The sequence below is a fragment of the Aedes aegypti genome, chromosome 3, assembly GCF_002204515.2.
Source record: "Aedes aegypti strain LVP_AGWG chromosome 3, AaegL5.0 Primary Assembly, whole genome shotgun sequence".
Lineage (NCBI taxonomy): Eukaryota > Metazoa > Arthropoda > Insecta > Diptera > Culicidae > Aedes > Aedes aegypti.
In genome coordinates, this window is record NC_035109.1 from 44,259,381 (window position 1) to 44,271,653 (window position 12,273).

The window sequence follows — 12,273 nt, forward strand, 5'->3', positions numbered from 1 at the left end:
TCAGTCCACGGAGTAGTGAGCTCAGTAGCGCGAGAAGTGGTAGGTACAGCTAAACGAAGACCAACGAAAGGTTAGATCGATGAGGAGCACCAGAAAATGACGGACGAGAAGAACGTAGCTAGAAGCCAGATTTTGGTGTCTGGTACCCGTCAGAGCAGAGAGCGGTACAAGGAAGCAAGGGCAATAGAAAAACGGATCCATCTCAACAGAACGACCCAAGTAACCGCAAGCATTAAAGCATTACCGTAATTAAACTACATTTCAACATAAGTAATGCATCATTGCTTTTATTTAGCAATACGCGTGCAATAATACTTTAAATCAATTTTTTGAATGCATTGAAGCATTCTTCTATCTAAGCAGTGAAACGTGCATTAATGGTTGATATACAATCACTAATCAGTGCTTCATTGCATCATCTTACTAAATGCTTTATTGCAACAAATCTGGCATGACTTCATTGTTGTAAATACACAATAACTAATGTTTGCATTTATATTTATGACTGCGACCACTCTCACGACTATATTCTATTTATAAGTTTGTAAACAGTAACAAATCATGGATTTGTATTCAGAACAAAAATGGAAAACTTTTTTAAAAAGTGGAAATTTTCGAAGAAAAGTGTCGAAATATCGTTCTTTAATACCTGAAACAAAGCTCCAAAACAAAATCCAATCTGCTGAACCAAGTAGGCTTGGTAGAAACTTAAAAAAGCAGAAGTCCTGGGAGCAACCACGAGCGTTGCTGAGCTCAAACTCAGATAAAACGAACGAGTGGAAGGAGTCCGAAAGAAATGGTCTTCAAGAATCCATGGAAATATTCTGGTCTGGCTTGAAGCATTCGCCGGAGTCAAAGTCGGAGTCCATCTTTGGTTGCAAACACCACGAAAACAAAAAATCTGACGAAAATGACCCTGGGAACCCCGTTGATGTTTCCGAGCCCACTCTAGAGCAATTGCTTGAGGCAGTGAATCAAAATGACGTGTTTCAGACAACCTCAGCAGTCCAAGGTTGCAAACAAGATCTTGGAACATTCTTGAGAGACTGGAGCATAAAGCATAAGATTACACATCAAGCGTTGAAGCCATTACTAGAAAAGCTGGTCGAATATCACCGTCAATTACCCGTAGATCCTAGACGACTCCTGAGAACACCTCGTTATAAGCCTGTAGTCAAGGTTATTGACGGTGGATCTTATTGGCACCACAGCATAGGTATTTTTCCGTTATAACATTTTTTTTGAGTATATTTTGGCGTTTCGGTCGGATTTTTGGGATCAAAATCTAAAGTGTTGTCTTTTCTATACGGATTGAATCGTTGGAGATGAAACTATAGTTTTTGATCCCAAAGATCTGACTGAAACGCGAAAAACTTCTCGCAAAAAATATCGAGAAGTCGTATGCAAAAAACAATAAAATTTATGCGAAAGTACTAACAAAATTTCCTTTTCAGAACATTGCTTACGTTTACACTATGCGAATGTAACAGCATCATGTACAATATCAATCAATATCAACGTAGATGGGCTCCCGTTGTTTAAAAATGGGACTGCTCAAGTGTGGCCGATCCTATTCAACGTGTTCGAAAGGCCCGAAATACCGCCGATGATTGCAGGAATATTTCACGGGAACAGCAAACCCAAAAGGGTTGAACAATATCTGACACCATTTGTCGAAGAGATTTTACCATTGATGGAAAACGGATTGATTATTAATCATCACAAGCTAACGATAAATATCAGATCTATCATCTGCGATGCACCAGCTAGAGCATTTGTAAAAGGTTGCTGTTATTTTGTTACTTCTAATAAAAACTATTTCTCTATTGAACTAAAATGTTTCAGGTGTAACCAATTTTAACGCAATCCACGGATGCCTCAAGTGTTGCACAATTGGTGAATACTCCAAGGAATTACGGACAACGGTTTTCCCTCAGACAGTAGCCGAGTGTAGGACAGATCGTGGTTTTCGTGATAGGCTCTATGGAAAGCACCACCAGGAATACGTACAACGTCGAGATGGAAAACTCACCAGGACTCCGATTGAAACGCCTTTTTTGAAATTACCTATCGATATGATCGAAGAATTTATCGTGTCTGATTCACTTCACCTTCTTCATCTTGGAGTCATGAAGAAGCTTCTTATGACTTACCGAGATGGTCATTGTAATGTTTCCAAGTGGTCTAAAGGAACCGTACAGGAAATATCGAAAGCTTTAGATCTGATCAAGCTGCCCATGGAAATCCATCGCTCAGTTCGAGGGATGGATTATGTTAACCATTGGAAAGCATCAGAGTTCGGTTCATTCCTAAGTTATATTGGTATTGTTGTTCTAAAGCAGTTTTTGAATGAAGAGCACTACAAAAACTTTGCTAGACTTTTTTGTGCTACTACAATATGCTCAACAAACTATTACCGAAGCTATATACCGGTTGCTAAAATATTATTCAAAGAATTCATTGCTACATTTGACACACATTTCGGATCAGTAACAAGCAATATCCATAATTTGGTTCACGTGGCAGAAGAAGTTGAGAGAAAAGGCCCACTATCATCTATCTCTACGTATCCATTTGAGAACCATTTGTACCAAATTAAAAAACAAGTTAGATCAGGCAGGCATCCATTATCTCAAATAATCAATAGAATGACGGAAAGGGATAAGCATAATATCATTAACTCTTCCGCTATAGAGACTTATCCATCGCTCAAAGAGCCTTCAAAAATCCATGATTTGAAGTTTCTTACAATCAAGCTTAACCCGAATTGTACATTGAGGGCCAACTTTGCTGATAAGTGGTTTTTAACTAAGAAGTACAAAATAGTCGCTATGGATTTTGCTGACTCCGTAGGCATACATGGTCGAGAAATGATCAGCCCACAATCGAATCTGTTCGAAGATCCTTTAACATCCAATAGCTTTCACGTATATGTTACTAACACATCTCTTGATTTTACAAATTCTAAACAGTATTTGCTAAGCAGTATCTTATGCAAACTTGTTGTAGTAGTTATTGGTAACATCACTGCATTTGTACCATTGGTCCATACACTTCCAACAGAAAGTAGCGAACAATTGTAAGTGCAAAATATCATACTAAACACCCTGATGTTCAATGACATTATTAAAAACAATAACTGCTGGAAATAAATGATTTTATGATTGAAGAAAACACCTAAAAAGCTAGCAAAATTAGTGTATTTTCATTTATTTATCTATACCTTTGGTTTTTGTCTGATAAATCATCAGATATCCAGAATAGGGATTGCTTTATTCAAAGAATAATTTATTATATTTTGTGAATTCAGAAACCTTCCTTGACGAAGAAATCACTATTTGAGACCCTCAGTTTCTCCTAATGTTACACTTTTTCTATTGAACATTTAACAACATTATATGTATTGTAACGCCCTCCTCTCCCCTAATACCGTGACGTACTTAATGGACGGCTCCATACAGTATCCCAATTTACGACCCAGCACTTTCGACTCATCCATAAGATTTTGCCCTACTTTGTATAGATATCCGAAAATTAGCACAGAATTTTTCTAGGTTGAAAATTAGTGCTTTTCCCCTAAAGGGGTACGCCGACTAAGGTAAACTGGTTTGTAAAAAGTCAACCATATTTTATAACCGTTCTGTTTAAAGTAGTTAATTTTGATTAAAGTGAATCACGCTGAAAATAGTTCATTACATAAAACGATTATTTCGACATTTTTCTGATAAACTGCTTAACACTTTGACTCACAGGGCTGGTAGCGACTGAGTGTCTTGAAAATAGGAGCTTTAGAGACCTTCAGGCATGAGACTAGATCTGAATTAAAAAGAGATCAAATAGTTATAAAGAATAGAGTATGTTTTGCTGAAATTACTAAACGAATAAAACTAACCTTTGAGAAATCGAGGAAATTTTTAATTAATCGTCGGAGAAATCCCCAGAAATATCCCTAGAGAGGTCTGTCAAGGAGTTCTAGGAGGTATTTTAGAAGAAACCTCTGAAGAAGCATTTCTTAGAGTAAAGCGTGTAGAAATCATAGAGACCTTCCTTAAAAAATAGACTTTTTAGATGCTTGCATTAGAACACAGACCAAGTCTCTGAAATAAGACCTGCTACCAGCCCTGGACTCACATACCCCTATTTTAATTGTTTGAATATGATGATTTTCGTTGAAATATTGGAATAATAAAAAGTTAAAAGTAAATTTATCGAAAACAACAATATATTTTATAAGGGTAATTTTATTTCTTCAGTTTCAAGTGAACTTGATTCAGTTCTTTTAATAGGGACATCGCATCGTGAAGTTTGAAAAGAAACAGTTAATTAGTCATTCCTCGAAGAACGACCTCCTCAATGATCATACCATTCAAATCCTCGCTGTAATCCTGCTCATTGTCGTTAACTTGTTCGATGTACTCAATTTTGGAGCACTCTTGATCTTGCTCAATTGATTCTTCAATGAACTCGGTGATAGACTTCGAGTTTTGGCCGTGGTCTACTATTTCACCGTCGCTCGGACCAGAAACATCCAGTAGCTTTTTGGATCTGTTTCTGGATGCCGGTTGCCTGAGCAACAGTTCATTTGCTCGCTGTTTTGAGTTCCTCAAACACTGCTTCAAGAATTTATGGCATTCATCCTTGGTGAAAGTACTATCTGAGTTACAAATCACTTTGTAGAACAGATTGATGTACTTTTCATACCTGGAGAATGGTATTTTTGGTACCACTTCGTTATTCTCATCAAGCGTTTTGCTGATACCGGTCCAAGAACAGAGACAGAAAAATCGGCGATCGACAAAAAAGTCAATCATTTGATGACAAACCGTTCCGCCTTTGTTTTTGAACCGATTGTTTCCGTGTATTTTTCCCATCTCACGAATAACATTATTCACGTAATTTTGATCCTCGCATTGCTCTTCTGCGGCTTCCAAGTCAGCCAGACTGTTCACTGGAATCAGCTTGATGTCGACTGTTTTTTCGGATGCATTTGAAGATCGCCGTTGTTCTGAACGAGATGTAAGACGGTCAATCTTGGCGTTCACTTGGGCAGTCAGAATCAAGCACTTTTCCTGCCGCTTTTCTATGTTATCGACCTTATCGTTGATGATTTTCAGCATGTTCATTATTTCATCATTCCTGAGACTGGTGCTCAAGCTGGTCTTGCTGCTGGCTGAAGAGGGAACTTCGTGTGTAGCTTCGATTTCGAGTAGGTTTGCAGATTCGAGTTTGACTTTTTTCACCACCCGTTCGTCGTCAGAAGAAAACGCATTGAGCTGCTCCGATGCAGAATCATCATCCACAGCCTCTTGATCCTTGGCAGCTTCGGACTTGCGCAAATAGAGCGGCTGCATCCTCTCGAACTACGATGTTTCGATCATTATTCCTGGGTTTCAGTGGCTGCTTCTTCGTAACAGCACTGGCTTTCACGGTTCCGGCAGCAGACTTACCGGAACTATTGGGAGCAACAGCGCTGGTATTTCGTGGTGTGGCAGCTTTTCGCTGTATTTTTTTCACTCCTTTAGGCATTTCTGGAAGCAATGAAATGTTATCAGTTACAGTTAAGATGAAATATCATTGAAAACTTACTGTTTCATTGTGGAAAGTTCGTTTGGGATGAAATAATATGCAAACGGGGATCGTTTGTGTAAAACAATAATAAAGTGTGTTTTGCTCTACAAAAAAGTGACAGCTTGCGCTAGAGAGTACGTGCCGACTATTGCGCACCTCTGACCCATCTTGATTGTGACATTGAATTTAATAAGTGCGCAAAAGCGAAAACGGTTAACATTTTAACAAACCGTAGTGATATGTTGAGTGGAATTTAATGAGAAGTCATGAAAATAGTACGTTGATGATAACATTACGATTTTAGACAATCGTCTGTTTCAATTCACGATTCACATTTACGAAATTTGATTGCATCGTAATTCGTTTGTCAGGGATATGTACAATACATCTAGATAATGTTGATATGAATAGACACTGCTTTAAGTTGTACATTTTTTTTAGTCAATGCATGCAGCGGTTATAGTCCAGAGGATAGGAGCGGCCAGTCATCGATATTACCTCACATCAATTCTAGGTTCGATTCCCGGCAGAGAAATAGTAAATTCAATGTTATATAAGAGTATACATCCATGCGCGTAATAAAAGGACCAATTGGTGGGTGGGTTTTGGGACGAATGGGAGAAGACTTAAAAAAAAACATACAAAAAAGGTGTGACAAAAATATTTTAAACGTTTTTTTTAATGCTTTGAATGCATACGAATTATAAGTTTAATTTAACATTTGAGAATGCAATAAAGCCTTATTTATGAATTATTGCAGGCTTTCCGTATGCATTAAATACACTTTGTCTAAAGCTTAAATACAGTACATGCTGTAATTATACTTTAGCAATGGCCAACGAAATGCTAGTGACTGTAGCCGTAATTAAACTATAGTGGCGCCCTTTTCCACTTTAATTCTGCTTTAATGGGGAGTATAATGCAGTATCACTTTATATCCCATATTTTATAATAGCCTATAAAGCGATATTAAAGCTATTATATACAGCTCCATGGTTACTTGGGGACATGCGACGGTTCTACAAATCTGTCAATAGTGTGCGGAGAAAAACAGAGCCGTCTCCCACCATGTGCAACGACCGCGAACGAAACTTGCTAACTGATAAAACAGGATAACACTGCTTAATTCGGCGTACAAAATCATGTCTGGAATTCTGTTCAACAGATTGAGACCACATGAGGAATCCTTTGTCGGCGAATAGCAAGCTGGTTTTCGAGAGGTCGATCAACGACGGATCAAATGTTTGTAGATTAGCAGCACTGACAAAAATAATGAAGATTACATGGGGGCCTTCTTTAGCCGAGTGGTTAGAGTCCGCGGCTACAAAGCAAAGCCATGCTGAAGGTGTCTGGGTTCGATTCCCGGTCGGTCCAGGATCTTTTCGTAATGGAAATTTCTTTGACTTTCCTGGGCATAGAGTATCATCATACCTGCCACACGATATACGAATGCGAAAATCGCAACTATGGCAAAGAAAGCTCTCAGTTAATAAATGTGGAAGTGCTCATAAGAACACTAAGCTGAGAAGCAGGCTCTGTCCCAGTGAGGACGTTAATGCCAAGAAGAAGAAGAAGAAGAAGATGTCATGTAATCTTCATTTATGCGATGTAAACATGATGTCTTGTAAATTTATGTATAAAATCATGTAAAAATATGTTATATTTCACGTAATCTCACAGGATCCTGCTGGATTACATGACATATAATTGAAGTGTACATGACATATCATGTATATATCAATGCTATACCACGCTCCAATTATGTGCATTATATATCTCAGAAATTTACAAGTTCCGTTCGAACTGTCAGCGTATGGGGCCTTCCTTAGCCGAGTGGTAACTTTGGCAAAAAAAGCTCTCAGTTAATAACTGTTGAAGTGCTCATAGGAACACTTATCTGAGAAGATTCTACCTCATTACCCCGAATGCCATTTCCCCGAATCCCATCACCCCGAATTCCATTACCCCGAATGTACCATTACCCCGAATTCCATCACCCCGAATGCTATTTCCCCGAATTCACAATTATCTTGACATGATGATATTGATGACATTTCCCTATGATTGTGGAATTCGGGGTAATGCCATTCGGGGTGATGGGTCGTTCGGGGTTTTGGAATTCGGGGTAATGGCGTTCGGGTTAATGGCATTCGGGGTAATGGGATTCGGGGTAATGGGGTAGAATCTCTGAGAAACAGGCTCTGTCCCAGTGAAGACGCAATGCCTAGAAAAAAAATCAGCAGCGAATGATTCAGTGAAGAGAAACAAATTGTAGCAAATTAAGTCCGAACATGGCTTTCCAGCGAAGCTGATTAGACTGATTTGTGCAACGCTCTAATTATCAAAACTACGTGTGCGGGTGGTCGATGAGATCTCGTCATCGTTCGTAAGGGGCGGTCCATTAATTATGTAAGGGTTTATGGGGGGAGGGGGGTTTGAGATTTCTTACGCGCCATACAATTTATTTTGAATTTTCATACAAAAAACCTTACCATGGGGGGGAAGGGGGATGGGGTTGAAAAACCTCGAAAATTGTCTTACGTAATTAATGGATCGCCCCTAACCTTAGAAGGATTGAAACACTCTTTCATAGCGCTCGAAGGTGCCGGTGTGCAGAGAGGCGGTACAATTATCACACGTTCTCATATGCTCCTTGGCTTTGCGGACGGTATCGACATCATCGAGATTGACCGTCGGGCAGCGGAAGAGGCGTTTGTGCCTTTCAAGAGAAAGATAGAGAGGATCGGGCTCACGATCAATACTACAAATACAAAGTACAGTTGGTGGTAAGTGGTAGCGAAATTGTGCTAGGCGGTGAAAAGTTTGAAGTGGTGGAAGAACTCGTGTATCTTAGAACACTAGTGTCGTGCGATAATGGCCTTCCATTTAGATGTTATCCGCGAGGTGAAAAGACGTATTTTAGTCGGGCTTTCTACGGTCCGTAACCAGCAAAACTTGCGTTATTAAGGCCGCACGGGACGTCATTATAATCATCCTATCCATTTGAAGAAGCAGATCTCAAGTACCACTCCATATATGGATGTGAAAAATTTATCACTATATTCTATATATGTGGTGCACAATCGATTATATTTTCAGCTTCATCGGTTCACTAAAACTCGAGATTTGCTTCGGCAAAGTTTTGATGATAATTGTTAGAGTGAGACAAAAGATAGGGAAAATAACACGGTCTCCCGTGCCCTCTTAAAGACACTGCTCCTTTCGGTTGTCCTATATGACTGTGAATCATGGACATTGAAGGAAATCGACCACATAGCTTTCGTGGTATTCGAACGTAAAGTTTCACAAACAATACTCGGCGATAATTTAGGAAACAACATCTGGCGGCGTCGCATGAATTACGAGTTATACAAAGTGTATAAAAAGGTGGACATTGCAAAGCGCTTAAAACACGACCGACTGCTCTGAGCTGGTCACATTGCCCGTATGCCGGAATAACGACAAACAAAGATAATATTCAACAAAGAACCCGTACGAGGCCGCCGACTTCGTAGTAGGCGGCGCACACGATGGCTTCTTGCGCTTGAGGAGGACTTAAGGGCACTTAAAGTACAGGGCCACTGGAAGCGATTGGCCCAGGACCGAGCCCCGTGGAGAAGACTCATCCATTCGGCGTAGATTCATCGTAGCAAATTGTAGCCCAACAACAAGCAAGTTCCTCGAGGTTCAATCTTTTGGGATTGATTGCCTAGGTGTCCGAAAAGCCGACAAATTGTAAATCGTCCGCTGAAGCTAAGTCGTGAAGATCTCTACTATCTGCATCGAGAAAAATCTATAAAATTTCTTTCGCCTTCATCGAAGGACCCCTCGATCGATTGGATTGCGGGTCCCCAAAAATCATCAGCCCCATGTAGTGCGAGACATTGGCGCCTTTCCCCGCTCGCGGTTGGGGTTTCAAATTAAGGAACAAATATTGAAATGTTCCGTCCGAGAAACAGCAAAAAGGGGCCTTTATGCCCATTCTTCCCCCCATCATGGTCGTCGTTCCGCGTGTCGCAACGCACGATTAGCGACTTCGGTTGGTTGGTAGCCGCGCATTGCTTTTTTCGGACGAATTCTTAACTTTGCTTTCTTGTTTCGCTCTTTGCTCTGGGTATGGAAATGTCTTTACAACGAAACGCGTCGACTGCGGAATAAATTAAAATGAAATGCGACAACATAATTTTAATGTTTCGCGTCCGCGCTGCCGCAAATGGGTGGGTGGGAGAAAGGGAGGAGCAGCGCGAAGCTCTGTTTTGCGTTTTCGATGGCAATGAATAATGGAGCCTGTTAGCCCGGAGGATGCCTTCTGGTTATTCGGAAGTGGTGAGTTCTGGTAGGGATGATATTTTTCAAGGCAACCGCGAGCAATTTTCAACACATCACGACGCCAGACTTTTTTTTATAAGCGGTGAACGAAAGTTTTGTGCACTTCGTTGCAACGAACGGTGTCGCGTAAAATCAGAATTCCATTTGCCAGACCCCCTCAATGTGCAATGCATTTGCTGGGCAGTGTAACCGGTGCAGGCTAAAAATATGCACATAAATCTAGATAGGGTGATGTGCTAGTATCCATCGTATTAAGCATTGATCAGTGAGAACTACAATGTTCCCAGTATTGCAGTGAATGATGCTGACACAAACCGATGCCAAACAATTCTTTCTCAAAACGGCTTTAGCATTGTACAATAACATTTTGATAAATCTTGATCTCTTTTTGGAAATAATGCAAAGAAAATGCATCTTTCCGTATTCTCAGTCCGTCGTATCGTTTTCAACTCCGTCGCAATCAGTTTCCAGATTCGTCTCACAACTTACGGCTCACTGTGTGTATTGAATGGTTAAAACACAACATATCAACGCTATAATAAAATGTTTTACTAGAATATATAGATCTACTGGCATCTCCCTCCATTCCTTCAGCATGATGAAATATACTAATTTCCTTTAAAATTCATTGTTCGTTATCAAAATTCAGCCCAAACATATGAACACAATTCCTTTTGGCCGTACAATTATGGCATTTGCTCACAGTACAGCGAAAACAACACAATCAAAGAAACCGTATTTTTACATCGAGCGTCGTGCACACATTGATGCGCACAAGCTTTTTTTTTCTCAGTACGACGGATTAAACTTTGTTTACATTCTCAATTATACGCGGTGGTTGAGGAAATTTCGTAAAATTTGGTGATTTATTGAAGTTTTACGGCGTGTGATTGGAATGAAATCCTTCAGTGAAGAAGTACGAAGGTTTTCCATAGTGAAAATAAGTGCCCGGCGAAGTAAGTCACCCACGGGGGCGGGAAGAAACTTGCGTTGGAAAGTGGTGTGGCTCAGTCGATCGCTAAGCATTTCTCTCAAATCGTGTTCGTCCATGCGATTTCGGTGAAAAAGTGCAAAGTGGATAATTGAACTGAAGTTATTTACCGAAATACAGTAGTTTTATTGCATTTTTGGTGTACAAGTGTACAAACCATAACAGCTTTCACTTGGATAATGAATCTATGTTGCAGGTAAGTTTGAATATCCGCCGCAGTGGAACATTTAAAGTTTGATACGACGAATAGTAGCGCTTACGACGAAGAAGAACAAAACCCTACGGGCCATTTTACTGCCCAACTTTGTAAAACACCAGCTCACAGCGCGCGCCATAAGACACCGCAAATCGTAGAATGGAGCATCGTCACCCGATCGTCGTCATAATTCTGTTGCCGACGAGGTACAGCTATGCCCCGATCACTGACTTATTTCAGCTACGCGGCTTTCACGTAGTTTGAAGGTTTTGAAGGTTTCCATGTAGAAAGGAATCGCATACATCAATACCAGGTACAGGTGAAAAAGTATTGCATTCTGTCACTTTCATTCGTGGAAGCGAAAAGATATATTGATCTTGTTACTTACGGCCTTATTCTAGCACATGCTTTATGATTTCGGATCATCGAGATCAAATGGATTATCTTGTCACCTCACGAGTTAGAAGGTACATATCTTAGACAAGATGTTCAATGGTTTAAAACAGTTCTGATATCCGACAACTGTATCTTTAAAATAACCAAAACGGCCGCTATGAAAAGCATAGATAGCGCCACCGTAGCCTTGTGTGTTTGACAGAACAGCAATGCCGTCACAATGTTGAATCCCATATACAGTGGCGCCTTTGTTTTGATGTGGTGAGCACTGGCAAAAGCTACCTTCAATGATCCATTATATCAAAATTGGTTACAAACAACGAATTTTGTTTTATTTTTTGTTATAAATTTAATTTTAAGTTTTAATTTATAACATGTTCTTCTTCTTTCTGGCGTTACGTCCCAACTGGGACAAAGCTCAGATGCTTCTCAGATTTGGTGTTCTTATGAGCACTTCCACCGTTATTAACTGAGAGCTTTTTTTGCCGATTGACCATTTTTGCATGTGTATATCGTGTGGCAGGTACGAAGATACTCTTATGCCCTGGGAATCGAAAAAAATTCCTTTACGAAGAGATCCTCGACCAGCGGGATTCGAACCCACGCCCCTTAGCATGGTCATGCTTAATAGCTGCGCGTTTACCACTACGGCTATCTGGGCCCCTGGGCTATAACATAATTATAACACAATTTGTTATGGATAACCTGAAAGTAATTGCTTATACATGATCAGTTTCATTTCATGTTAAGGACATAACAAATTTTGTTATGATTCGGCTATGGAAAATAACAC

General features: G+C 40.0%; 1 protein-coding gene across 2 annotated transcripts; it reads left to right on the forward strand.

Moving 5' to 3' along the window:
* The first annotated feature begins 222 nt into the window (after positions 1–222).
* Positions 223–4,165, forward strand: LOC5577785. 2 transcript variants are annotated; one of them, XM_001663508.2, is made up of 3 exons: positions 223–1,216; positions 1,455–1,784; positions 1,846–4,165. In XM_001663508.2, the coding sequence occupies exons 1-3, from the start codon at positions 562–564 to the stop codon at positions 3,081–3,083; spliced, it is 2,223 nt and encodes a 740-aa protein (XP_001663558.2). In that variant the 5' UTR covers positions 223–561; the 3' UTR covers positions 3,084–4,165. The 2 variants fall into 2 exon arrangements, with proteins under 2 accessions (XP_001663558.2, XP_021708989.1); XM_021853297.1 differs by lacking the exon at positions 223–1,216 and having other exon boundaries at positions 1,248–1,784.
* Positions 4,166–12,273: the final 8,108 nt, after the last annotated feature.

Bases quoted from the DNA above. Each gene is read 5' to 3' on its own strand.
- LOC5577785 (XM_001663508.2), top strand. From the start codon at position 562: ATGGATTTGTATTCAGAACAAAAATGGAAAACTTTTTTAAAAAGTGGA. The intron at 1,217-1,454 runs GTATTTTTCCGT...TTTCCTTTTCAG, and splicing joins TTATTGGCACCACAGCATAG to AACATTGCTTACGTTTACAC. The intron at 1,785-1,845 runs GTTGCTGTTATT...AAAATGTTTCAG, and splicing joins AGCTAGAGCATTTGTAAAAG to GTGTAACCAATTTTAACGCA.